The sequence below is a fragment of the Pan troglodytes genome, chromosome 17 (assembly GCF_028858775.2).
Source record: "Pan troglodytes isolate AG18354 chromosome 17, NHGRI_mPanTro3-v2.0_pri, whole genome shotgun sequence".
NCBI classification, from domain to species: domain Eukaryota; kingdom Metazoa; phylum Chordata; class Mammalia; order Primates; family Hominidae; genus Pan; species Pan troglodytes.
The window spans coordinates 55,952,959-55,980,307 of record NC_072415.2 but is presented as its reverse complement, the minus strand read 5'-3'; the positions used below and the strand labels follow the sequence as shown (position 1 = coordinate 55,980,307).

Genomic DNA, 27,349 nt, shown 5'->3' with positions numbered 1-27,349 from the left:
CTCATACCTGTAATCCCAGCACTCTGGGAGGCCAAGGCGAGCAGATCACTTACGGTCGGGAGTTCGAGACCAGCCTGGTCAACATGGTAAAACCCCATCTCTACTAAAAATACAAAAATTAGCTGGTGTGGTGGTGCACGCCTGTAGTCCCAGCTACTTGAGAGGCCAAGGCATGAAAATCGCTTGTACTTGGGAGATGGAGGCTGCAGTGAGCCAAGATCATGCCATTGCACTCCAGCCTGGGAGACAGAGCAAGACTCTGTCTCAAAACAAAACATTTAAATATTTTAAGCACTTATTTATGGCACCTGGGTTCTGGTCATACATTTCTGACTCATAATTATTTAAAAATCAAACATTAGGCTGGGTGCAGTGGCACATACCTGTGGTGTCAGGTACTCAACAGGCTGAGGTGGGAAGATTGCTTGAGTCCAGGATTTTGAGGCCAGCCTGGGCAATATAGCAAGACCCTGTCTCTTAAAAAGAAGCCAAAACGTTAAAACTTCCCTTCAATTTCTTCTAGTACCTTTATTTTCAAATTTTTTATATTTAAATCTTTGATTCTTTGGATTATCCTGACATAAGGTGTGAAGTATGGACCTAATACCAAGTGTTGAATTATCCATCTTTCTACTACTGATTTAAAAGGTCATCTTTTTCATAAACTAAATTCCTGCATATATTAACATTTGGAGGCAGGCAGTGAGCTGATCAAAAAGAATGACAGCAAACCCCTGGAGAAAGAAGAGAGTGGGAGAAACATACTGGAGCTGTGGAACCTTTCCTTTTCACTTTAGCTGACCTAATGAATACATGCACAACTGTTGTAACGTTTGCCTTGTAGAGCTACTGAAGGATTCTTAACCACCAACCACACAGAAACAAAGTAAGAGAAAAGGCTTTTTAATATGAAAACTATGTATTTGGGCACAAAAATGCAACACACAGTAAGAAACCATATTCTATCAATTATGATATTTTGTAATCTAAGAACACAGAAAGTTTTGTTAATAGGAAATGCCAAGAGGAAAAAGAACTCTGTAAAGTCCTATTCGATTTACTTTGTTAGGGAAAAGGATGTTTATTTGGCTTTTGTCACAGTTCCATCATGTCTACTCTTCTTGTAAGTTCAGCTTCAATGCTATCCTACAGGAAGAAAGACATACCATAGATAAGGACATAAAACAGATGCTCTAACTTTTATTTAATGTTATTTAAAATAAGGGAAGCAAAAAAGGAAACATTAGAACAAAAAATTTTAAAAATACCATTATGAATATCAAATATGCTTTTAGATATTCCCTTGCTTTTACATCTCCCCTCTTCCCCTGCAAAAGCACTCAGACTCCTAAGTGATTCTAAGAAACATGTGAAGGGAAGGGAAAAAAGCCTTTAGAGAGAGAGAAATCTGTAACGACATATGAATAAATTTTTCTGGCCTTTGCTACTAAAACAATGTGTTTCCACAATGTCACTCACATCACCTCTTTTCTGTGTTTTTTTTTTTTTTTGAGATGCAGTCTCACTCTGTCGCCCAGGCTGGAGTACAGTGGGACAATCTCGGCTCACTCTGCAATCTCTGCCTCCCTGGTTCAAGCAATTCTTTACCTCAGTCTCCCGACTAGCTGAGATTACAGGTGCCCACCACCATGCCCGGCTAATTTTTTTTTGTATTTTTAGTAGAGATGGGGTTTCACCATCTTGGCCAGGTTAGTCTTGAACTCTTGACCTTTTGATCCACCCACCTTGGCCTCCCAAAGTGCTGGGATTACAGGTGTGAGCCACTGCACCTGGCCTCTTTTCCATTTTCATTGCCACTGTCCTCATTACTTCTTATCTGGCCTAAATAAGCTAATTGGTTTCTGCAATTTTCTTTCTCCCAATCTACCCTCAACAGTGGCTACAGAATAATCTTCTAAAGCACTAACCTGATCAAAAAGTATAGCTTTGGCCAGGCACGGTGGCTCATGCCTGTAATGCCAGCACTTTGGAAGGCCAAAGCAGGTGGATTACTTGAGGTCAGGAGTTGGAGACCAGCCTGGCCAACATGGTGAAACCCCGTCTCTACTAAAAAATACAAAAATTTGGCCGCGCACGGTGGCTCACGCCTGTAACTCCAGCACTTTGGGAGGCTGAGGCGGGTGGATCACCTGAGGTCAAGAGTTCAAGACCAGCCTGGCCAACATAGCAAAACCCTGTCCTACTAAAAATATAAAAATTAGCCAGGCGTGGTGGCAGGTGCCTGTAGTTCCAGCTACTCAGGAGGCTGAGACAGGAGAATCACTTGCACCTGGGAGGTGGAGGTTGCAGTGATCTGAGATCATGCCATTGCAATCCAGCCTGGGCAACAGAGCAAGACTCCATCTCAAAATAATAAATAAATAAATAAATAAATAAATAAAAATGCAAAAATTAGCCAGGCATGGTGGTACACACCTGTAATCCCAGCTGCTCAGGAGGCTGAGGCATAAGAATCGCTTGAACCTGGGAGGCGGAGGTTGCAGTGAGCTAAGATAACGCCACTGCACTCTAGTCTGGAGGACAGAGCAAGATTCTGTCTCAAAAAAAAAAAAGAAAGAAAGCATAGCTTTGATCATATTTCTCTTGAGCTTAAAAAACGAGGAAACACACAGCAGCTTTCTGTGGTCCCTACATCCTCTAAGTTCAACACTCTTTATATGTTAAGGCCTTCTACATCATAAACCAATTGACCTTTTCCAACTTTATCTTACATTTCATGTTTCTAAGCAGCCGGACTTTATCACTTGCTACAGCTTGAGTAAGTCCTCCATGTTTCAGCTTATATGCCTTTGCAAATTCTTTTTGCCTAGAATATTCTATATCTCTCAATATATCCCCCTTTTTCCACTAGGGAAATCTACACAAAATTTTAAAAGGCATAAAATACTACTATGTGTTTTTTTGTTTTTTGAGAGGGAGTCTTGCTCTGTCCCCCAGGCTGGAGTGCAGTGGCGTGATCTCAGTTCACTGCAACCTCCACCTCCCAGGTTCAAGTGATTCTCCTGCCTCAGCCTCCCAAGTAGCTGGGATTACAGGCACGCATCACCACGCCCAGCTTATTTTTGTATTTTTAATAGAGACAGGGTTTCCCCATGTTGGCCAGGCTGGTCTTGAACTCCTGACCTCAGATGCCGCCCGCCTCGGCCTCCCAAAGTGCTGGGATTACAGGTGTGAGCCACTGTGCCCGGCTACTATATGTTTCTTAATGGAAAAAATATATACACACGTACACAGCCAAAAAAGTATTAAAAGATGCAGGAGAATGATACACAGTAACTTTAGGACTGCAGCTTACCACTGAGGAGAAAGGAAAGAAGGATGAAGAAGACTTTAGCTATATTAGCATTTATTTTCTTTTTAAAAAAATCTGAAAAAATTACAGGAACTACTTACTAGTTCTCGCTTTGCTTCTTCAATTTTCACTTGAGCAAGAGACGGATTCTTTAAAAAAAAATAAAACAAGGAAAGGTTATATTGCCTCAGTTCAGACCCAAGGAGAAAAATAATGCCATAATCCTTTTCAAAAGGCAAAAATCCTCCCAGAGGGATACCCAATGTACATATAACACTGAAATTTACCACTGACTTTAAACCTTTAAAAACCAACACATTATTTTCTTTCTTTTTTTTTTTTTTGAGATGGAGTCTCACTCTGTTGCCCAGGCTGGAGTGCAGTGGCTCAATCTCAGCTCACTGCAGCCTCTGCCTCCTGGGTTCAAGCGATTCTCCTGCCTGTCTCCTGAGTAGCTGGGATTATAAGCGCCCACCACCACGCCCGGCTAATTTTTGTATTTTTAGTAGAGACGGGGTTTCACCATGTTGGTCAGGCTGGTCTCGAACTCCTGACCTCGTGATCCGCCCGTCTCGGCCTCCCAAAGTGCTGGGATTACAGGCATAAGCCATCATGCCCGGCCTTTTTTTTTGAGATGGAGTCTTGCTCTGTTGAGCAGGCTGGAGTGTGGTGGCACGATCTTAGCTCACTGAAATCTCTGCCTCCCAGGTTCAAGTGATTCTCCAGCCTCGGCCTCCTGAGTAGCTGGGACTACAGTTGCGCACCACTGGGTCCAGCTAATTTTTGTATTTTTAGTAGAGACGGGGTTTCACCATATTAGCCAAGCTGGTCTCTAACTCCTGACCTCAGGTGATCAGCCTGCCTTGTCCTCCCAAAGTGCTGGGATTACAGGCGTGAGCCACCGTGCCTGGCCTAAACACACTATTTTCATGGTCATATAGTACCCTCAGGGAAGGTTGGAGGAAATAATTGTTTTTTTAATTTGCGAAAATTATTACCGGCATTAAGTCTAAATAGGACTCCAATTTTTTCTTCAAAGGTATAGTCTGTTGCTTTAATCTTGCCAGTTTCTGGGGGTAAAAGAACACAGTCACAGAGTAATAGAAACATTCACAATGCAACTAATACTGTCCATTTCTGAAATAAAACACAACAAAGCATTAACATTAGTATATTTTAAATAACGTTATCGAATAAAAAGCTTCAAAGATAGACAGACTCACTCCAAATGGAAACAACACCTGTTAGATGCTTAAAATAGGAAAGTTATATTCTTATTTAATTATTATTATTATTATTATTTTTTGAGATGGAGTCTCTCTGTGTTGCCCAGGCTGGAGTGCAGTGGTACAATCATGGCTTACGGTGGCCTCAAACTCCTCAGCTCAACCAATCTTCCCACCTCAGCCTTCCAGGTAGCTGGGACCACAGGCGTGCACCACCATGCCTAGCTAATTTTTTTTTTTTTTTTTTTTTTTTGAGATAGAGTCTTGCTCTGTCACCCAGGCTGGAGTGCAGTGGCACGATCTCGGCTCACTGCAACCTCTGCCCCCTGAGTTCAAGTGATTCTTCTTTCTCCTGCCTCAGCCTCCTGAGTAGCTGGGATTACAGGCATGTGCCACCATGCCCGGCTAATTTTTGTATTTTTAGTAGAGATGAGGTTTCGCCATTTTGGCCAGGCTGGTCTCAAACTCTTGGGCTTAAGTAATCTTCCTGCCTCTGCCTCCCAAAGTACTGGGATTACAGGTGTGAGCCACCATGCCTGGCCTTTGCTCCCATTTATTAACAATAGGATTGAAGTATGCTGTCTTAGAATAGAAAAGAATGTGATTAAGAGGAATCAAAACATAAAGGAGGCTGGGTGTGGTGGCTTACACTTCTAACCCCAGCACTTTGGGAGGCCAAGGTGGGAGGATCACTTGAGCCCAGGAGTTTGAGACCAGCTTGGGCAACATAGCAAGACCCCCATCTCTATTTATAAAAACAAGGGGAAAAAAATGTAAAGGGAGAACTAGAATCCCAAATACATATTTATGAATTGTCAACATTAGATTCCAAGAACGAAGTATGAAAAACGTTAAGAATAATAAAACAAAACAAAACCCTCTATTTCTCTCTCTTCCCACCAAAACAGGTAAAACCTTTATATAACCTAAAATCCCAGAATTGCATTTGGTAACTACAGGAGTTTGGAGACCTGCATTTTACTGTCTACTGAAAGAGAAGAAAGGGGAGCACCTAGTGATTAGCTCATGGTCCTTCAATAAATTTGTTTAATAAATACATCAATAATACATAAGTGACTCCAGCGGAGTTTCTAACTTATAATAAAAAGCAAACCATGCAAATGTGAGGGCATATACAGCTAAACAAGGAATAAAAGATATAAATACCAGTGAATATAAAGTACAAAGGTAAAGGAAAAGAAATCAGGTCCACAGTGAATAAAAGCCGAATAAAAAGAAACAAATGAAAAAGCAGACTGTGGAGTAAAATTTTAAAGAAAGTTAACTTAGGTTAAAATAAGCTCACCTCTGATAGTGCTACTAAGGACTGATGAGACAGAGAAGCATCCATGCCTCTGGCTGAAAGTTGCTCCTACAATTACCAAAAAAAGGAGTTCAGTTAAAAAATTATTTCAAAAGTGACCACCATCAAATATTTTTCTTTTTCTTCTTTTTTTTTTGAGACCGAGTCTTGCTCTGTCACCCAGGCTGGAGTGCAGTGGCGCGATCTCGGCTCTCTGCAAACTCCGCCTCCCGGGTTCATGCCATTCTCCTGCCTCAGCCTCCTGAGTAGCTGGGACTACAGGCGCCCACCACCACACCCGGCTAATTTTTTATATTTTTAGTAGAGACGGGGTTTCACTGTGTTAGTCAGGATGGTCTCGATCTCCTGACCTCATGATCCGCCCACCTTGGCCTCCCAAAGTGCTGGATTACAGGCGTGAGCCACTGTGCCCAGCCCATCAAATATTTTTAACATATAACACAGTAAAGAGGAGCTACAAGTATAAATGAAAAACTGTACATGTATCTAAGCATTTGTACGTTACATGTGAATCCTTTCCACACTCACGCATTTGTGACAAGATGGGTGCAGTGTGTAAGGCCTGAGTTTCAGAGCCTGAATGCCTGAGTTTGAATCTAGATCTGCTTACTGTAATAGCTATGTAATCTTGGGCAAGTTACCAACTTCTCTGTACTCCTCTCATCTGTAAAAAGGGAATAATAATGCCTAGCTGTGAGGATGATGGTAAAAAATCAGGCTGAAGAGAGCTAACTATATTCGGTCCTTCATACAAACCTCTGCAGCCTTGATTCCAAATCTGAATTCCTCTGACTTTGCTTTTAGAAAGTCCATGTTCTGACGACGATTATCAACTTTGGCCCTTTCTGTAGACAGATGCAACTCTGCTTTCTTGACATCCCTTTAAAAAGCAAAATTAAAAACATTTTCTTCTTCTTCTTCTCAGTAAAAGTATTGTACAATAGAAACTCTACTACTTTTGGATTCAATGCTGGCTTGGCCAAGAGTTGGTAACCAGGTCATCTTCCCCTCCATGTTGCACTCTGGGTTTTTTTTTTTTTAAGAGATGAGGTCTTGGTCTGTCACCCAGGCTTGAATGCAGTGGTGTGATCACTGCAGCCTCAAGCTCCTCGGCTGAAGTGATCCTCCCACTTCAGCCTCCCAAATAGCTAGGGCTACAGACACATGCCACTATGCCTGGCTAATTTTTAAATCTTTTGTAGATGGCCAGGCACAGTGGCTTACACCTATAATCCCAGCATTTTGGGAGGCCAAGGTGGGCAGATCACCTGAGGTCGGGAGCTCGAGACCAGCCTGACCAACATGGAGAAACCCCATCTCTACTAAAAATACAAAATTAGCTGGGCATGGTGGCTCATGCCTGTAATCCCAGCTACTCGGGAGGCTGAGGCGGGAGAATTGCTTGAACCCAGGAGGTGGAGGTTGCAGTGAGCTGAGATCGTGCCACTGTACTCCAGCCTGGGTGAGAGTGAGACTCCGTTTCAAAAAAAAAAAAAAGCTGGAAAAGTCTATATCCAACCATCTCCAGCTCCACTAATCATTCAACTTAAAAAAATGTTTTATGGATCCCATTTCCTAATGTTTTTAAAATCACACCTACTGCCAAAACTAAATTTGACAATGTCCTATTACTCCCTTATTTATAAATTGTCACCACTCTGAACTCAATTACTTACTCTTGTAGACATTTTTCTAATACTAAAGTTGCAGTTAAATTTTTTTCAAGTTTTTCCAGTTCAATCTTGATTTCTTCACTTTTGGATTTGGTACGAAAGAGATCAGAGGTCAAATCATTCACTGCAGGGATAAAACTAAAAGAAGAATCTGGTCATATACATGGGCTTAATGGGCAATAATTATAATTACTCCTCATTGCTAAAAATGACTTTATTGCCCTGTAGATTTTTATATAACCATGCTGTTCATACCTTTATGCCTTTTTTAACACACTGTTCCCATTGCCTGGAATGCCCTTCTTCATTCGGCAAAGTTCCATTTGTTCCTTCAAAACTCAGATGAGTGTCCCTGTCATCCTGGCATTAACTACCTCCTTCTCTGTGCTACCCAGCTATACCTTGTACATACTTTTACTGTTACAGCTGTCACACTATGTTATAGTCACATTTCTATCTCCCTTATTTGACTGTAAGCAGAGACTGTTCTTTAAGGAAGTTACTATCGTATTCATCTCGCTTCCCCAGTTATAACAGAGCTATAGTAAGAAGGCACAAAACATAATGTGACTTTAAGTTGTATGATAGTATGTAAGTATAAAAAAAAAGTTTAAAAAATTCTAAAATACACATTATTTGTAAAAAAAAAAAAAAAAGGCAAGAAATTATATGATTCATCCCTGCTTCTGCAGTGCTTATACAACTAACATACAACTGGTATTTGTTATCTGCTGAACTTATTTAATTCAAGTCCAGATTTCTGCTGCCGTACAGTAGGGATGCTCTTATACCTAAAACACTACTCTTTGAGCTTATACATAAATTGCCTTTAAATTGACAGGTAAGCTGCTCTGCTGTGTTGTTCTCTGATTATGATAAATTGTATTAATATTCGTAGTGCTACCGGGCGCAGTGGCTCACGCCTGTAATCCCAGCACTTTGGGAGGCAGAGGTGGGTAGATCACAAGGTCAGGAGTTTGAGACCAGCCTGGCCAGCATGGTGAAACCCCGTCTCTACTGAAAATACAAAAAAATTAGCCAGGCATGGTGGCAGGTGCCTGTAATCCCAGCTATTTGGGAGGCTGAGGTAGGAGAATCGCTTTACCCCGGGAGGCGGAGGTTGTAGGGAGCCGAGATCACGCCACTGCACTCCAGCCTGGGTGACAGAATGAGACTCTGTCTCAAAAACAAAAACAAAAACAAAATATTAGTAGTCCTAGCTAAGATATGGCCAAAAGTGGTAGTCATATGAACTTTATAAGACTGGTTTTGAATCTCAGCTCTGCCATTTAGTAGCTCGGATAAATTATTTAACCCACACCTCCTGATTCCTCTAAAGGTTGTTGGAAGAATCATGTTATTATATAAGTAAAATGCCTGTTAAAAAGAATGAAAATTCCTGACCTACTTAACAAAAAGGTAGACATAACCAAAATTTATTATGCTCAACCAAATCATTTAGCCTACTATCTTTCTTATTATACACAGGGAACAATGTGATACTAACCCCTTTCCAAATATACATGAGAACCACCCTTCATAAATCTAATCCTGGAAGAAGAAAACACTAAAAATTAACCAATACCATATTTATCCAAATTAATTATACTCACTGGCAAAGACATGAAGTAACTAAATTCAGTGCTTTGTATTTATTGCCAATTTTTCATATAGAATTATGCTGAGAACAAAAAGTCTTTAAGACCTTATAGCAGATATGATTGCAGAAATTAAAATTGTCATAAGAATTACCTAGCTAGCGAGGTATCCTTTGTTTCAAGGGCCACCGCACTGTCAACCAAAGCATTCAGATACCTGGAACCAGTGCTAGAGAGATTGGCGGGGGAAAAATTCACACTCTCCATGAGAAGGTCTTGAAGATACTTGGCTAAAAACATGAAAGAGTTCCATAGTGACTGTTTGCTTTTTAAAAAATTTTTAACAGCTTTATCAAGACATAATTCACATAGCATATAATCCACCCACCTAAGGTATGTATGTAATTCAGTGGCTTTTAGTTGTATCCCCATCAGTACAACCTATTCTTAAAAACATTTTCATCACTCCAAAAAGAAACTCTACATCCCTTAGTCATCACTTTATTTTTCTTTTTTTTTCTTTTTGAAATGGAGTCTTGCTCTGTTGCCCAGGCTGGAGTGCAGTGGCACGATCTCAGCTCACTGCAACCTCCACCTCCCGGGTTCAAGTGATTCTCCTGCCTCAGCCTCCTGAGTAACTGGGATTACAGGCGCCCACCACCAGGCCCAGCTAATTTTTTTTGTATTTTTAGTAGAGATGGGGTTTCCCCGTGTTGGCCAGGCTGGTCTCAAACTCCTGACCTTGTGATCCGCCCACTTTGGCCTCCCAAAGTGCTGGAATTACAAGTGTAAGCCACTGCCCCCTGTTTATTTTTTCTTATAGAGACTAGATCTCGCTAGGTTGCCCAGGCTGACCTCAGGTGATCTGCCAGTCTTGGCCTCCCAAAGTGCTAGGATTACAGGTGTGAGCCACCATGCCCGGCCCCCCTTAGTCATCACTTCCTAATCTACCAACCCATGAAACCCTAGCAACCACTTCCTGTCTTTATTCATTTGCCTATTTGGGACATTTCATATGAATGGTATCATAAGATGTGTGGTCCTTTGTGACTAGCTTCTCTCACAGTAGTTTCAAGGTTCATCCATGCCACAGCATGTACCAGTACTTCATTCCTTCTTATGGCTGAATAATATTCCATTATACGGACATATCATATTTTATTTATCCACTTAACCACTGATGGACATTTGGGTTGTTTCCACATTTTGGCTATTATAAATGCTGCTAAAAACATTCATTCAGTAAATGTTAGGTTTTGATATGAACATATGTTTTCATTTCTCTTGGGTATAAGTGGAATTGCTGGTCATATGTTAACTCTATGTTTAAACATTTTAGGAACTGTCAGATTGTTTTCCAAAGTGATTGTATGATTTTACATTCCCACTAGAAGTGATGAAGGCTCCAATTTTCCACATCTTCTCCAATAGTTGCAATATGTCTTTTTGATTATAGCCATCCCAGTGACTGTGAAGTGGCACTGTGGTATTTGTTTTCTTGAGACAGGGTCTCACTCTGTCATCCAAGATGGAGAACAGTGACACAATCTCAGATGATCCTCCCACCTTGGCCTCACAGGTACCTGTGGACCACTATACCTGGCTAATTTTTGTATTTTTTTGTGGAGATGGTGTTTTGCCATGTTGCCCAGGCTGGTCTTGAACTCCTGGACTCAAGCGATCTGCCTGCCTTGGCCTCCCAAAGTGTTGAGATTATAGGCGTGAGCCACTGTGCCCAGCCTAGCACTGTGGTTTTGATTTGAATTTCTCTGATGACTAATGATGCCGTGCTTTGTGACCATTTGTGTATCTTCGTAGGAGAAATGTCTGTGTATACCCCTTGCCCATTTTAAAATTGGGTTGTCTTTTTATTATTGAGGTTTTGTTTTTTGTTGTTGTTATTTTTTTGGGGGACAGGGTCTTGCTCTGTCACCCAGGCTGGAGTACAGTGGTACAATCTCAGCTCACTGCAACCTCCACCTCCTGGGCTCAAGTGATCCTCCCACCTCAGCCTCCCAGGTAGCTGAGACTACAGGTGTGCACCACCATGCCTGGCTAATTTTGGTAATTTTTTAGAGATGTAGTTTCGCCATGTTGCCTAGGCTGACCTCAAACTCCTGGGCTCAAGCAGTCTGTCTGCCTCAGCCTCCCAAAGTGGTGGGATTACAGGTGTGAGCCACTGTGCCCAGGCTTTATTATTGAGTTGTAAGAGTTCTTTACATGTTGTAGATACAAGTCCCATATCAGATATATTTACAAATATTTTCTCCCATTCTGAGGACTGTCTCTTTTCATATTCTTTCTTTCCTTTCTTCCCTTTCTTTCTTTCCTTTTTGCCCCTCCCCTCCCCTCCCCTCCCCTTCCCTTTTTCTGAGAGAGTCTCGCTCTGTTGCTCAGGCTGGAGTGCAGTGGCATGATCTCGGTTCACTGCAACCTCTGCCTCCCAGGTTCAAGTGATTCTCATGCCTCAGCCTCCCAAGTAGATGGGATTACAGGCATGTGCCACCACACCCAGCTAATTTTTGTGTTTTTAGTAGAGACAGGGTTGGCCAGGCTGGTCTTGAACTTGAGACTCAGGTGATCCACCTGCCTCAGCCTCCCAAAGTGCTGAGATTATAGGTGTGAGCTACAACGCCCAGACTGTCTTTTCATATTCTTGACGGTGTCCTTTGAGAACAAAAGTTTTAAATTTTGATGATGTCTAATTTATATATTTTATTTTGTTGCTTGTGCTTTTGGCATCATATCCAAGAAACCAATGCCAAATCCAAGGTTACAAGGGTATATACCTTTGTTGCCTTCTATGCATTTTAGGTTTAGCTCATATTTTTTAGGCTTTTTTTTTGAGGCAGGGTCTCACTCTGTCGCCCAAGCTGGAGTGCAGTGGCACGATATTGGCTCACTGCAACCTCTGCTTCCCGGGCTCAAGCAATCCTCCCACCTCAGCCTCCCAAGTAGCTGGGACTACAGGCGTGCACCACCACCCCTGGCTAATTTTTTCTTTTTTTTTTTTGAGATGCAGTCTCACTCTGTTTCCCAGGCTGGAGTGTAGTGGCACAATCTCGGCTCACTGCAACCTCTGCCTCCCAGGTTTAAGTGATCCTCCTGCCTCAGCCCCTCTAGTAGCTGGGATTACAGGGACATGCCACCATGCCTGGCTAATTTTTGCATTTTTAGTAGAGATGGGGTTTCGCCATTTGGCAAAGCTGGTCTCAAACTCCTGACCTCAGGTGATCCACCCACCTCGGCCTCCCAAAATGCTGGGATTACACCGCGCCTGGCTTTTTTAGGCGCTTTATTCATTTTGAGAGAATTCTTCTATTTTGTGTGAGTTTGAGTCCAACTGCATTCTTGAGCATATGGATATCCAGTTGTCCCTTTTGTTGAAAAGGCTATTGTTTTCTCCGTTGAATTGTCTTGTTACACCCTTGTCAAAATTCAATTGACCAGGAGATCAACTTCCAGCATAATAGTGTGGGAGTTGGGCTGACCTGCTCTTCTGTGAAACTGGTGAAAATCAGAAGAAAGAAAGAAAACAAACCCAAGCATTTAAAGCCTCTAAAAATGGTCCTAAAGGTACACAGCAAATGAAGAAACAACTATTCAATAAAATCTATAAAAACTCAGTAAGGACACTGAGAATTTGTGGTATTTGAACCAAGACTCCTCCCTCCCTCCTCCCTTCCAGCTCACTGAGGTGGAGACTCCACTCCAGACAGCTGCAGTCAAACATGGGGCTTTCTTTGCTCCCAGCTCCCAGCTTGAAGGCTTTCTTCCTCGGAGAAGCAAGACTTTAGTGTTTTTCATCCTGCCACTAGCTATCTGCTACTGCATCCAAGTCCCAGCGGGATGTGGTTGAGAGGTGTGTCTGCCCAGCCACTGCTCTTGGAATGGAAGCTCCTTGAGTAAGGCAAGCTGAGAATACTGGAGTCCCAATGGCCCTTGCTCCGGCTAGTGAGGTGGTGGTTCCACACCAGGAGAGGCAAGCCAAGAGGACCTAAGGCTGCCGCACTCCCTCTCTACCAAGCAGTTCCTATAGCTGGCATATCGCTCAGTGACAAACTTGACATTTTCCCTACCTACCTCCAACCCCAACTCCAGAGGCTGGGTTCAGAGATTTTGCCTCATGGGAAAATCAAGTCATAAAACAGATGGCTCTCCATCTCTTCGCAAAGGAACTGACTACATTTGCAACAGAGCTTAGAAAGGTTCAAGCCTAAGGGCAATCTCAAAAAGAGTAGAAGTTGTGGTCAAAGAAATTGGGAGCAGATTCAAGATACAGGCTAAACTGTAGGGCAATTAGTTTGTAGTTAAGACATCTAGGAGAGCCATCCAGAAGATAAAACAAATATCTAACTGACCTCAGAAACTATTCCTCTAAGGGAGCTAGAATTTGATTGGAATTGCTGGTAGAGCAGTTTATGCCCAGGGCATTGTTGAAAACAACAGCTGTAAATTAGTGGAATTTTACAGTCAGGTGTGCTCAGTGAAAGAGTGGAAGTCAGCTTGACCCAAACACTGTCAACTCAGAGTGACCTTGGAGATACTCAAGTATGTGTCTCCCTGAGGAGCAACATCAGGAGTTTAACTCTGTTGGGGATAAACAGACTTCATTAAAATAATCCAGCTAGCAATCAGACAGGTAAGCCAATAACAATAACAGGAGGAAGTAAGATTAGTACCTAGCAAGGATACAATATGTTGTCTGAAATGTCCAGTTTCCAGCAACAACAACAACAACAACAAAAGAGGAATGCAAAGAACAAGAAAGGAAATGTAATAGAAAAAAGCAAGCAACAGAAGCTGCCTGTGAGAATGACCAGATGTTGGCTTTATCAGGAAAAACTTCAAATATCCATAATAAGCATGTTCACAGAATTAAAGGAAACCAAATTAAAGAAGGAACATGAGGTAAGATGACAATGTTGCATCAAATAAAGAATATCAATGAAGAGAAAGAAATTGTAAGAAAAGAAGTAAATGGGAATTCTAGAGTGCAATAACTGAACTGAAAAATTCACTAGAGAGAATTAACACTAGATTTGCAGTGGCAGAAGAAAGAATAAGTGAACTTGAAGATAGATCAAAAGATATTATGGGCTGGGCATGGTGGCTCATGCCTGTAATCCCAGCACTTTGGGAGGCCAAGGCAGGCAGATCACTTGAGGTCAGGAGTTTGAGACCAGCCTGGGCAACATGGTGAAACCCTATCTTTACTAAAAATACAAAACTTAGCCAGGCATAGTGTTGCACGCCTGTAGTCCCAGCTACTTGGGAGACTGAGGCATGAGAATCGCTTGGACCCAGAAGGTGAAGGCTGCAGTGAGCTGAGATTCTGCCACTGCTCCAGCCTGGCCAAGAGAGTGAGACCCTGTCTCAAAAAAAAAATATATATATATATGTGTGTGTGTATATATATATATATAATGTATATAATATATATATTATATATATATATGGAAGCCAAAGAACAGAGAAAAAAAGAACAAAGGAAAATGAAAGGCCAGGTGTGGTAGTTCACGCCTGTAATCCCAGCACTTTGGGAAGCCAAAGCTGGTGGATCATGAGGTCAGGAGATCGAGACCAGCCTGGCCAACATGGTGAAACCCCGTCTCTACTAAAGATACAAAAAGTTAGCCGGGTGTGGTGGCGCGTGCCTATAATCCCAGCTACTCAGGAGGCTGAGGCAGGAGAATAGCTTGAACCTGGGAGGCGGAGGTTGCAGTGAGCTGAGATCGTGCCATTGTGCTCCAGCCTGGGCAACAGGGCAAGACTCCATCTCATAAAAAAAAAAAAAAAGAAAGAAAAGAAAAGAAAATGAAGAAAGCCACAGAGAAATGTGGAACACCATTAAGCATACCAACATACGCATAATGGGAGTACCAGAAGGAGAGAAAAGAGAAAGAAGTGAAAATAATATAACAAGAAATCAGCTGGGTGCAGTGGTTAATGCCTGTAATCCCAGCACTTTGGGAGGCCGAGGCAGGCAGATCACTTGAGGTCAGGGGTTCAAGACCAGCCTGGCCAACATGGTGAAACCCTATCTCTATTAAAAATACAAAAATTAGGCTGGGCGCTGTGGCTCACACCTGTAATCCTAGCACTTTGGGAGGCTGAGGTGGGAGGATCCCTTGAGGCCAGGAGTTCAAAACCAGCCTGGCCAACATGGCGAAACCCCGTCTCTACTAAAAATACAAAAATTAGCCAGGTGTGGTGACATATGCCTGTAAGTCCAGCTACTCAGGAGGCTAAGACAGAATTGCTTGAGCTGGGGAGGCAGAGGTGGCAGTGAGCCGAGATCACGCTCCTGTACTCCAGCCTGGGCGACAGAGTGAGACTCTGTCTCAAAAATAATAACATTAATAATATAACAAGAAACAATGCTGAAAATTTACCATGCTCATTCAAAAGCAATAATATACACATTCAGGAAGCTCAACAAATCCAAGTAAAATAAATGTAAAGAGAACTACAAACAGACATATTAGGGTAAAAAATGCTGAAGTAAAAGAAAATCTTGAGGCCGGGTGCATTGGCTTATGCCTGTAATCCCAGCATTTTGAGAGGCCGAGGTGGATGGATCAGGAGATCAAGACCATTCTGGCTAACACGGAGAAACCCTGTTTCTAGTAAAAATACAAAACATTAGCCAGGCATGGTGGCCCATGCCTGTAGTCCCAGCTACCCAGGAGGCTGAGGCAGGAGAATCGCTTGAACCCGGAAGGCAGAGGTTGCAGTGAGCCGAGAATGCGCCACTGCAGTCCAGCCTGGGCAACTCTGTCTCAAAGAAAAAAAAAAGAAAATCTTGAAAGCAGCAAGAGAAAAACTACCTGTTACTTACAAAGAAACCCCAGTAAGATTAATGCTGACTTCTTGGTGAAATAATGTAGGCCAGAAGACAGTGAAATAACACATTCGAAGTGCTCAAACAGAAAAAAATCTTCAACCAAGAACCCTACACCTAGCAAAACTACCTTTAAAAAAATGAAGGCACAGCCTAGGCAAAATAGCAAGATCCCACCTCTACAAAAAAATGTGAAAGGCCAGGTCGGTGACTCACGCCTGTAATCCCAGCACTTTGAGAGGTCAGATGGGTGGATCACCTGAGGTTAGGAGCTCAAGACCAGCCTGGCCAACATGATGAAACCCTGCCTCTACTAAAAATACAAAATTAGCCAGGTGTGGTGGCTCATGCCTGTAATCCCAGCTACTGGGAATCTGAGGCAGAAGAATCACTTGAACCCAGGAGGTGGAGGTTGCAGTGAGCCGAGATTGCGCCACTGCACTCCAGCCTGGGCAACAAGAGCGAAACTCCATCTAAAAAAAAAAAAAACAAAAAAAAAAACTTAAAAAAATAAGCTGGGCATGGTGATTTACACCTGTAGTCCTACCTACTTGGGAGGCTGAGGCAGGGGGATCACTTGAGCCCAGAAGTTCAAGGCTGCAGTGAGCTATGATCATGCCACTACACGTCAGCCTGGGTGACAGAGCAAGACTCTGTGTCAAAAAAAAAAAAAAAAAAAAAAAAGGACAAAATAAAGTCTGCTAGATAGAAAAAACAGAGAGAATCTTTTGCTAGCGGACTCAATTTACAAGAACTAAGGGAAGTTTTGTAGGCTGAAATCAAATAGCCCCAAATGGTAATCTGAATGCACATGGAAAAACAAAGACTGTAAGTAATGGTAACTATGGAATTATAAAGAGCATACATGCATATTTTTTCTACTTTCTTCCCTTAACTGATTAAAAAAGCAACTGAGGCAGGGCATGGTGGCTCACACCTATAATCCCAGCACTTTGGGAGGCCGAGGTGGGCAGATCATGAGGTCAGGAGTTCGAGACCAGTGTGGCCAACATGGTGAAACCCTGTCTCTACTAGGAATACAAAAATTACCTAAGCGTGGTGGCATGTGCCTGTAATCCTAGTTATTCAGGAGGCTGAGTCAGGAGAATTGCTTGAACCCGAGAGGCGGAGGTTGCAGCGAGCTGAGATCGCACCAAAGCACTCCAGCCTGGGCGACAGAGCATGACTCTGTCTTGGGAGGAAAAAAAAAAGCAAAGAAAAAGAATACTCCACCCAACAAGAGAATATACATACTTCTCAAGGGCACATAGAACACTCTTCAGGAAAGAACAGTTTTATGCTAGGCCATAAAACAAATGTCAATACATTTAAAAGGATCAAAATAATGCAAGGTATTCTCTGGTCATAATGAAATGAAATGAGAAATCAATAACAGAAAGAAATTTAGGAAATTCACAAATATGTGTGATATAGTTTGGCTCCGTGTCCCCGCCTAAATCTCATGTTGAATTGTAATCCCCACAGGTCAGGGGAGGGGACTGGTGGAAGGTGATTGGATCATGGGGGCGGACTTCCCCCTTACTGTTCTCGTGATAGTGAGTTCTCACCAGATCTGATGGTTCAAAAGTGTGGCACTTCCAGCTTCATGCCCTCTGTCTCTCTCTCCTGCTCTGGCATAGTGAGTAAGACGTGCCTTGCTTCCCCTTCACCTTCAACCATGATTTTAAGTTTCCTGAGGCCTCCTCAGCCACGTGGAACTGTGAGTCAATTAAACTTCTTTTCTCTTTTTTTTTTTGAGACGGAGTCTTGCTCTGTCGCCCAGGCTAGAGTGCAGTGGCACGATCTCAGCTCACTGCAAGCTCCGCCTCCCAGGTTCATGCCATTCTCCTCCCTCAGCCTCCCGAGCATCTGGGACTACAGGCGCCCGCCACCACGCCCGGCTAATTTTTTGTATTTTTAGTAGAGACGGGATTTCACCGTGTTAGCCAGCATGGTCTTGATCTCCTGACCTTGTGATCCACCCGCCTCGGCCTCCCAAAGTGCTGGGATTACAGGCTTGAGCCACCACGCCCGGCCTAAACCTCTTTTCTTTATACCCAGTCTCAGGTAGTTCGTTATAGCAGTTTGAGAACGGACTAATACAAAGTGGAATTAAACAACACACTCCTAATAACCAACAAGTAAAGATGAAATCAAACACATTAGAAAATACTAATCAAACACATTAGAAAAATGAAAATGTAGGTACAATGCAACAAAACTTATGAAATACATTGCAAATGGTATGTGGAGGGAAATTTATACTTGTAAATTCCTATTTTAAGAAAGAAGAACAATCTCAAATCAATAGCCTAACTTTCCATTTTAAGACATTGAAAAAAGAAGAGCAGACTAAACCTAAAGCAAGCCGAAGGAATGAAATAATAAAAATTAGAGTGGGCCAGGAGTGGCTGCTCACGCCTATAAATCGCAGCACTTTGGGAGGGTGAGGCAGGGTCAGAAGTTTAAGGCCAGCCTGAGCAACATGGTGAAACACTGTCTCTAGTAAAAATACAAAATTAGCGACAGAGCGAGACTCCGTTACCAAAAAAAAAAAAAAAAAAAAAAAAAAGTAAATTCCCTCAAATTGACAAAGGGTGTCTACAAAAATCCCACAGCTAACATTACACTTAATGGTGAAGACTGGATTCTCTCTTGTCTAGGATTAGGGACAAGACAAGGAGTCTGTACTTGCCAATCTATCCAACATCATATTGGAGGTTCTAGCCAGGGCAATTTCTTCTCATTTGCCTCCTCAAGTGACAAACAGGTGGCATGAAGAATGAATAGTTTCAATAGTTTCATTTGTATTCCTCATGATTAAAAATCTCCACACAGCCAGGCACGTGGTGTGCACCTATAATCCCAGCTACTTGGTAGGCTGAGGTGGGAGGATCACTTGAACCCAGGAGTTCAAGACCAGCCTGAGCAAAATAGGAAGACTCTGTCTCTCCACTATAAACAACAACAACAACAACAACAAAACTTCATCTAAAAGTTTTATGTCCTTTCCCAATTCCTGCAAATATTTCCAAAAGTTCCAATCTCATGTGCTGTAAAGAACTGTGCTTTGCAGAAATAAAAACTGCACCTAAAAAATGATTTGGATTATTTTTAACTCAAAGGTCATTCAAGTCCAGCGAGCTATAGATGGCATTACTATTCAGTTTTTAGAATCGCAAATGGAGGAAGCTGAAACTCTTTACCAATACACATCAATGTACACTTGTTATAAAGTTCCACATATTTTTCATTTTCTGCTCAACACTTTCACTGTATAAAAGAAGGAAAAACTTAGAAAAGAGAAGTAATGATGCATAGAGTTATCAGATCTCAATGGTGGCAATGCTCTTCTAGATACCTAGACATAAAAATTGTGTTAAAATTTTGCATACATTAGTTAGAACATTTGTTATTTAATATGTATCACCCTGAAAGGTATTTAAGGACAGATATAAATAATTTTACTTTGAAATCCTTAGATTTTTGGTTACAGTATATGATAGACAAAAAAGAAAGCTCTTATAAAATGAGATTTTTCTGGGCTCCAAGTCCCTTTCTCTGCACTATTTTAATAATTACAAAAATAAAATGATTTAAAAATAAGACAATTTTAAAAGCACATATATGGGAGAATATGGCTATAAAGGAGTGGCACAGGGGAGGTTTTTGGGGTGATGGAACTGTTCTGCATCTTGATTGTATGATTTCAGATTGTGGGAGTGGTTCTACACTCTAAGTGTATTAAAATGGTACACAAAAATAAAAAGTCAATTTTACCGTATGTTAATTTTTAATTAATTAATTAATTAATTAATTTTTTTTTGTTGAGAGAGTCTCACTCTGTTGCCCAGGCTGGAGTGCAGTGGTGTGATATCTGCTCACTTCAGCCTCCACCTCCCGGGTTCAAGAATTTCTCCCGCCTCAGCCTCCCAAGTAGCTGGGATTACAGGCACATACCACCACACCTGGCTAATTTTTGTATTTTTAGTAGAGACGGGGTTTTACCATCTTGGCCAGGCTAGTCTCAAACTCCTGGTCTCAAGTGATCCGCCCACCTTGGCCTCCCAAAGTGCTGGGATTACAGGCGTGAGCCACTGCACCTGGCCCTGCTGTATATTAATTTTTAAAAGAAAACTGGAAAAAAGCACATATGCAATAGAATCAAATATAAACTGCACTATATTCAAAATATCATATGTAACAAATACCATACATCTGATTAAATATAGGGCAAATGCAGGCCTCACTTCCTCTCTTTGGTGTATTCTCGTATCTAAAAAGATTTTTGTCAATCTTTACTTTTGTGGTTTGTATTATGAAAACAATAGGCATCTTGAATGCATTTTTTCTTCTTTTTTTTTTTTTTTTTTGAGACAGAGTCTTGCTCTGTCGCCCAGGCTGGAGTGCAGTGGTGCGATCTCGGCTCACTGCAAGCTCCGCCTCCTGGGATCACGCCATTCTCCAGCCTCAGCCTTCCGAGCAGCTAGAACTACAGGCGCCCGCCACCAGGCCCGGCTAATTTTTTGTATTTTTAGTAGAGACGGTGTTTCACCGTGTTAGCCAGGATGGTCTTGATCTCCTGACCTCGTGATCCGCCCGCCTCGGCCTCCCAAAGTGCTGGGATTACAGGCGTAAGCCACCGCACCCGGCCTTGAATGCACTTTTTCAAACTATATATGCCCAGCAGAAAATTCTAATGCAATCTCCTGATACGTAGTCATAGAGTAATTTCGCCCAAGTCTCACATTTCATGGCCACCACCTCAGGTGTCCTGATAGGTCCGTATGACTAAATCATGGAGACTGGAAACAGAAAAAACAGATAGGTAAGTAAAAAACCACAAGGCATCTTGTGTGTCAGACTAAAAAGTTTAGACTCTTTTAAGGCTTACTGTTTTGCTATCAGAGTACCAATAAGATATTTAGTATAATAACATTTATTCTTTAGAGAATTACTACTGGCCAGGCAGGGTGGCTCATGCCTCTAATCCTACCACTTTGGGAGGCTGAGGCAGGCGGATCACCTGAAGTCAGGAGTTCGAGACCAGCCTGGCCAATATTGTGAAACCCTGTCTTTACTAAAACACAAAAATTAGCCGGGTGTGGTGGTGCAGGCCTGTAGTCCCAGCTACTTGGGAGGCTGAGGCATGAGAATCACTTGAACCCAGGAGATGGAGGTGGCAGTGAGCTGAGATCACACCACTGCACTCCAGCCTGGGCGACAGAGCAAGATTGTCTAAAAAAAAAAAAAAAATATATATATATATATATATATACACACACACACACACACACACACACATACATATACATATATATATAAACATAAAACAAAAAAGTTACTACTATAACAGAGTGGAAGAAAATCTGGGAAAAATAAAGGAGCAAAACAAGTAGTCTACAGTAAATTAATCCTGTATACTTTAGTGTTATAAAATTTGGTTACCTCTATTTATTCTTGTTCAAAACTCTGGACTTAATCTCACCTTCTGACTCGTATTCACTTGCTTTCTGCTTCAAGTCCTCTATTACCAGGTAGACATCCCTGTCCCGGACCCTGTTGCGTTCTGAAAGGTGATGTAAAATCTCTGTGGTCCGTGGGTTCACCTCATACTGTGGAATAGGATGATCTCCAAATATTTTTTTTAACCACGCAGCAACCTAACCATTAAAAGAAAGACAAATATTATAAGCCTTGTTTACTGTAATGGCTCGATGAGAATATGACAAAGAAGTGATCAAAAGCAAACTAAATGCTTTCTGTGACCATTTTGGAGTCCTACTTCACAACCTCACTTGTCTTTAGGGAGATACTAGATATCAGGAAATAAAAAGTGAGCAAGTACACAAAGAAACGTACAATACTGAAAATTACCAGAGAACAATCCGTTCTTTTCCAAATCTGCAAAAGCGGTACAGGCTAACAATTTGCCTCGCTTGAAAAACCTTAAAGCTTAATAGACCATAATAATGCGAACGCATTATTAGACCGTGCATGGTCTGAAAAAAGCAATTGTCCCTCGATCACCAGAAGCCCCGCCGCGCCGGGAGGCTCCCAGTGTTGGGATGCAGGGCGCGGAAGCAGTTCAGATGTGGAAGCAGCCAGGCTGAGCAGCGAACCGGAAGGGGGGTTTGGCTTCATAAGTCCCACTCCAGAGTCTGTTGACACGGGCTGCTCAACGCCTCTCCCGGGCCAGATCCAAACAAGGGGAGGCCCGGGCAGGAAGGGAAAGGCCTTCAGGAGAGTCTAAGCACGGGGGGCTTGCAGATAGTGACGGCGGCACTAAAAGACGGATGTGTGGAATAGGGGAGAGAAAAGTAGACGTGGCGCGCACAGGAGACCCGCTGTCGGCGCGGGGGTGTCAAAAACGCGTTTTCCAGGAGGCCAACGATCCCCATTCCCGCCCCAGCACCTGCGTTTCTCTCTCCTCCTGCGGCTCCATAGCTGCGGCTCCCGCCACTTTACTAGGAACTCCTAGCGGGAGATGCGCCCCGCTCACTCCCTAGGCCCCGCCCACACTCCGTTGGCACCCGCCCCTCGCCGGGCCCGGGATTTCTGGGAGTTGTGGTTTTACCTGAGACTCCTGGCCGTTGAGCCCCTGTGCAAGGCTGGTCGAAGGCTCTGGCATTGCAAGCCTCGCTTCGTTGCCACTTCCCAGCTCTTCCCGCCTTCCGCGGTATAATCAACACTACGAGAGATAGAGCCGCCTAGAACCAGGTTGTTTTTTCTTTCTTTTATTTTTATTTCTTGTTTGAATCACTTGTCGTTAAAAAAAAGTACTTGAAACGTTTGGTTCTTGCTTAGCAAGATGTTTGTGTTTCTTCCACATTGATTGCATCCACTCAGAATTTATATTCTACCCTGGCAATATGAGCTGAGGCAATCTTAACTTGATCCGTTAGTTCCCCCAACCTAAAAACTAGGGACATTTTTTTTTTTGAGACGGAGTCTCGCTTTGTCGCCCAGGCTGGAGTGCAGTGGCATGATCTCGGCTCACTGCAACCTCTGCCTCCCGGGTTCAAGCGATTCTTCTGTCTCAGCCTCCCAAGTAGCTGGGACTACGGGCAAGCGCCACCACGCCTGGCTAATTTTTGTGTTTTTAGTAGAGACGGGGTTTCACCATATTGGCCAGGCTGGTCTCGAACTCCTAACCTCATGATCCGCCCACCTCGGCCTCCCAAAGTGCTGGGATTACAGGCGTGAGCCAGCGCGCTCAGCTTTTTTTTTTTTTTTTTTTTTTTTTTTTGAGATGGAGTCTGTTGTTCAGGCTGGAGGGCAGTGGCACGATCTCGGCTCTCGGCTCTCGTCTCACTGCCACCTCTGCTTCCCGGGTTCAAGCGATTCTCCTGCCTCAGCCTCCCGAGTAGCTGGGATTACAGGTGTGCATCACCACGCCCAGCTAATTTTTTGTATCTTAGTAAAGATGGGATCTCATCAGGTTGGCCAGCTTGGTCTCGAACTCCTGACTTCGGATGATCCGCCCGCCTTGGCCTCCCAAAGTGCTGGGATTACAGGCATGAGCCACTGCGCCCGACCTTTTCTTTTCTTTTTGAGATGGAGTGTTTCTTTGTCGCTCAGGCTGGAGTGCAGCGACATGATCTTGGCTCACTGCGACCTCCAACCCCCGCCCCCAGGCTCAAGCAATTCTCCTGTCTCATCCTCTCTAGTAGCTGGGATTACACGCTTGTGCTCCATGCAGGGATAATTTTTTTATTTTTAGTAGAACGGGGGGTTTCACCACGTTGATCAGGCTGGTCTCAAACTCCTGACCTCAAGTGATCTGCCTGCCTCGGCCTCTCAAAGAGCTAGGATTACAGGTGTGAGCCAACACGCCCAGTCTAAAATGATTTTCTTTTCAAAGGAAACTTACTAGCAAGCCAAGCTTATTTATTATTTATTTTATTTTATTTTTAGAGACAGGGTCTTGCTCTTTCGTCCAGGCTGGAGTATAGTGGTGATCACAGTTCACTGCAACCTTGAACTCCTGGGCTCAAGCAATCCTCCTGCTTCAGCCTCCTTAGTAGCTGGGACTATAGGCGTGCACCACCACACCCAGCTAACTTTTTGTATTTTTTGTAGAAAGAGGGTCTCACTATGTTGCCCAGGCTGTTTTTGAACTCCTGGCCCCAAGTGATGCTCCCACTTGGGCCTCTCAAAGTGCTGGGATTACAAGCATGAGGCACCACACCTAGCCTGTCTTGCTTATTCTTTTTGCTTCAAACATATCTCTGCTCTGGCTGGATGCGGTGCCTCACGCCTATATTCTCAGCACTTTGGGAGGCCGAGGCAGGTGGATCACCTGAGGTCCAGAGTTCAAGACCAGCCTGGCCAACATGGCAAAACCCCATCTCTACTAAAAATACAAAAATTAGCCAGGCATGGTGGCACGTGCCTGTAATCCCAGCTACTTGGGAGGCTGAGGCAAGAGAATCACTTGAACCCTGGAGGCAGAGTTTGCAGTGAGCTGAGATTGAGACACTGCACTCCAGCCTGGGCGACAGAGTGAGAATCCACCACAAAAAACAAAACAAAACAAAAACTAAATATATCTCTGCTCTGTAACCAAATTTCAGATAAACTGGTGCAGCCCTTCAGTATGGGGCAAAAAAAGTTATCTTTATGTCTTTTGTCCACTTTTATCACTACAAATTTTACAAAATATCCCTGCAATTTTTTTTTTTTTTTTTTTGAGAGGGAGTCTTGTGCTGTTGCCTAGGCTGGAGTGCAGTTGAGCAATCTCGGCTCACTGCAAGCTCCGCCTCCTGGGTTCACGCCATTCTCCTGCCTCAGCCTCCCGAGTAGCTGGGACTACAGGTGCCCGCCACCACACCCGGCTAATTTTTTGTACTTTTAGTAGAGACAGGGTTTCACCATGTTAGCCAGGATGGTCTCGATCTCCTGACCTCGTGATCTGCCCACCTCAGCCTCCCAACGTGCTGGGATTACAGGCATGAGCCACCATGCCCGGCCTTTTTTTTTTTTTCAGACAGAATCTCACTGTGTTGCCCAGGCTGGAGTGCAGTGGTCACTGCAACCTCCATCTCCCAGGTTTAAGTGATTCTCGTGCCTCAGCCTCCTAAATAGCTGGGATTACAGGCATGTGCCACCATGCCCAGCTAAAGATGGGGCAGGGGGTGCAGGGATCTCGATATGTTGGCCAGACTCATCTTGAACTCCTGACTTCAAGTGATCAACCTGCTTCAGCCTCCCAAAGAGCTGGGATTACAGGTGTGAGCCACCATGCCGGCTAATTTTGTTGTTGTTGTTGTTGTTGTTTTGAGATAGTCTCACTCCTGTCGCGCATACTGAAGTGCAGAGGCGCAATCTTGGCTCACTGCAACCTCCACCTGGCTCACTGCAACCTTCACCTCCTGGGTTCAAGCGATTCTCCTTCCTCAGCCTCCTGAGTAGCTGGGGTTACAGGTGTGCACCACCACCCCCAGCTAATTTTTGATTTTTTAGTAGAGACGGGGTTTTGCCATGTTGGCCAGGCTGGTCTTGAACTCCTGACCTCAGGCGATCTGCCTGCCTTGGCCTCCCAATGTGCTAGGATTACATGCGTGAGCCACCATGCCCAGCCTTGTTGTTTTTAGAAACCATATTTTTTCCTGTTAGCTTGTGAAAGTTGATTGGGTCATTCTTGTCATCCCCAACTAAAACAGTGTCGAGAGGTAAAGGGCAAAAAAAGCACTCAGGGCACATAACATTGCTCCAAAAATGTAATTATCTGTAAGCCTGGCTGCTGAAACTGCCCGCTATAACCTAAACCAGTTTTTTTGTTTGTTTGTTTTGAGATGGAGTCTCACTCTGTCGCCCAGGCTGGAATGCAATGGCATGATTTTGGCTCACTGCAACCTCTGCCTCCAGGTTCATGTGATTCTCCTGCCTCAGCCTTCCAAGTAGCTGGGATTACAGGCACCCGCCAACATACCCAGCCAATTTTTGTATTTTTAGCAGAGACGGGGTTTCATCATGTTGGTCAGGCTGGTCTTGAACTCCTGACCTCAGGTGATCCACCCGCCTCGGCCTCCCAAAGCGCTGGGATTACAGGCGTGAGCCACCGTGCCCGGCTGACCTAAACCAGTTTTATCTAATTAGCTGCTAAAAACAACCTGCAGTGACTCTAAGAATCGTTTTACCTAGTTGCCATTACTTGCCAATCAAAACTTGCCAGTTCCCCAAAACCTTACTAGTGACAATGAACTTTCTTAAAGAACAATATGCAACAGTTCTCTTTTTTTGTTGTTTGTTTTGATATAGGGTCTTGCTTTGTTGCCCAGGCTGGAGTGTTCCGGTGTGATCACAGCTCACTGCACTCCCAAACTCCTGGGCTCAAGTGAACCTCTCATCTTGGCTTCCCAACGTGTTGGGATTACAGGCATGAGCCACTGTTCCTGGCTATATTTCTCTTTTACAAAAATAAAACCTCTAACCATCTGTTTGTTCTTCTGACGTACCAAAGACCACCCTGTTTGTGTGTATGCCCTGAATGGCAATTATTGCTTCCCAAATGTTTTAAATTTAGAGATTTGTCTCTGTATTTTATTTTACTTGGACAGCCTTTTTCTTTTTCTTTTCTTTTTTTCTTTCTTTCTTTTTTTTTTTTTAGATGGAGTTTCACTCTTATTGCCCAGGCTGGAGGACAGTGGTGCAATCTGGGCTCACTGCAATTTCTGCCTCCCGGGTTAAAGCAATTCTCCTGCCTCAGCCTCCCCAGTAGCTGGGATTACAGGTGCCCGCCCCCATGCCTGGCTAATTTTTGTATTTTTAGTAGAGATGGGGTTTTGCCATGTTGGCCAAGCTGGTCTCGAACTCCTGACCTCAGGTGATCCACCCGCCTCAGCCTCCCAAAGTGCTGGGATTACAGGCGTGAGCCACTGCGCCTGGCTTGGACAGCCTTTTTGTACCCCTGATTCCCAGGAGAACTGCTGCTATTTTCCCATGGCTTACCTTGAAAAGAGTAGGATACTAGAGAAAAGGATGGCTAATCACGTGTTTACAAGCCATGTTTCAGGAGATGACCCTTGTAGCCCGGATATTTATTTGCCTCACCAAAATTCAGGTTCTAGGTGTAAGCCAGGATTTGGGGGATGGAACTGAAAATGCTTCTCCAAACGGTGAAAAGTGGGCCCAGCGCAGAGGCTGAGGAGGAAGGATCACTTGCCAGGAGTTGAGACCAGCCTGGGCAACATAGACAGACCTCCCCCCACGCCCTGCCCACCACCGCCGTCTTTACAAAAAAATTAGCCAGGCATGGTGGTGGGACCACAGGGGCACAGGCTGAGGTCGGAGGATTGCTCCAGCCCAGGAGTTCCAGGCTGCAATGAATGGTGATAAACCCACTGCACTCTTTCCTGGGCAACAGAGT

The 27,349-nt window shown here is 43.6% G+C and overlaps 1 protein-coding gene across 2 annotated transcripts; it reads right to left on the bottom strand.

Annotated features, from left to right (window-relative positions):
• Positions 1-887: 887 nt before the first annotated feature.
• On the bottom strand, positions 888-22,509 carry HAUS1 (HAUS augmin like complex subunit 1). Of its 2 annotated transcripts, XM_001140633.8 has the most exons (9): positions 22,394-22,509; positions 21,467-21,641; positions 9,289-9,424; positions 7,540-7,674; positions 6,620-6,743; positions 5,846-5,911; positions 4,312-4,383; positions 3,415-3,462; positions 888-1,146 (listed from the first exon to the last, which is right to left on the bottom strand). In XM_001140633.8, exons 1-9 carry the CDS (start codon positions 22,421-22,423, stop codon positions 1,096-1,098), a joined length of 837 nt encoding a protein of 278 aa, XP_001140633.2. In that variant the 5' UTR covers positions 22,424-22,509; the 3' UTR covers positions 888-1,095. The 2 variants fall into 2 exon arrangements, with proteins under 2 accessions (XP_001140633.2, XP_016789108.1); XM_016933619.3 differs by lacking the exon at positions 7,540-7,674 and having other exon boundaries at positions 22,394-22,498.
• Positions 22,510-27,349: the final 4,840 nt, after the last annotated feature.

Bases quoted from the DNA above. Each gene is read 5' to 3' on its own strand.
- HAUS1 (XM_001140633.8), bottom strand. From the start codon at position 22,423: ATGGAGCCGCAGGAGGAGAGAGAAACGCAG. The intron at 21,642-22,393 runs GTGCTGGGGCGG...TTTAATGGTTAG, and splicing joins AGGAGGAGAGAGAAACGCAG to GTTGCTGCGTGGTTAAAAAA. The intron at 9,425-21,466 runs GTGAGATTAAGT...TCATGTTTTTAG, and splicing joins AAGTGAATACGAGTCAGAAG to CCAAGTATCTTCAAGACCTT.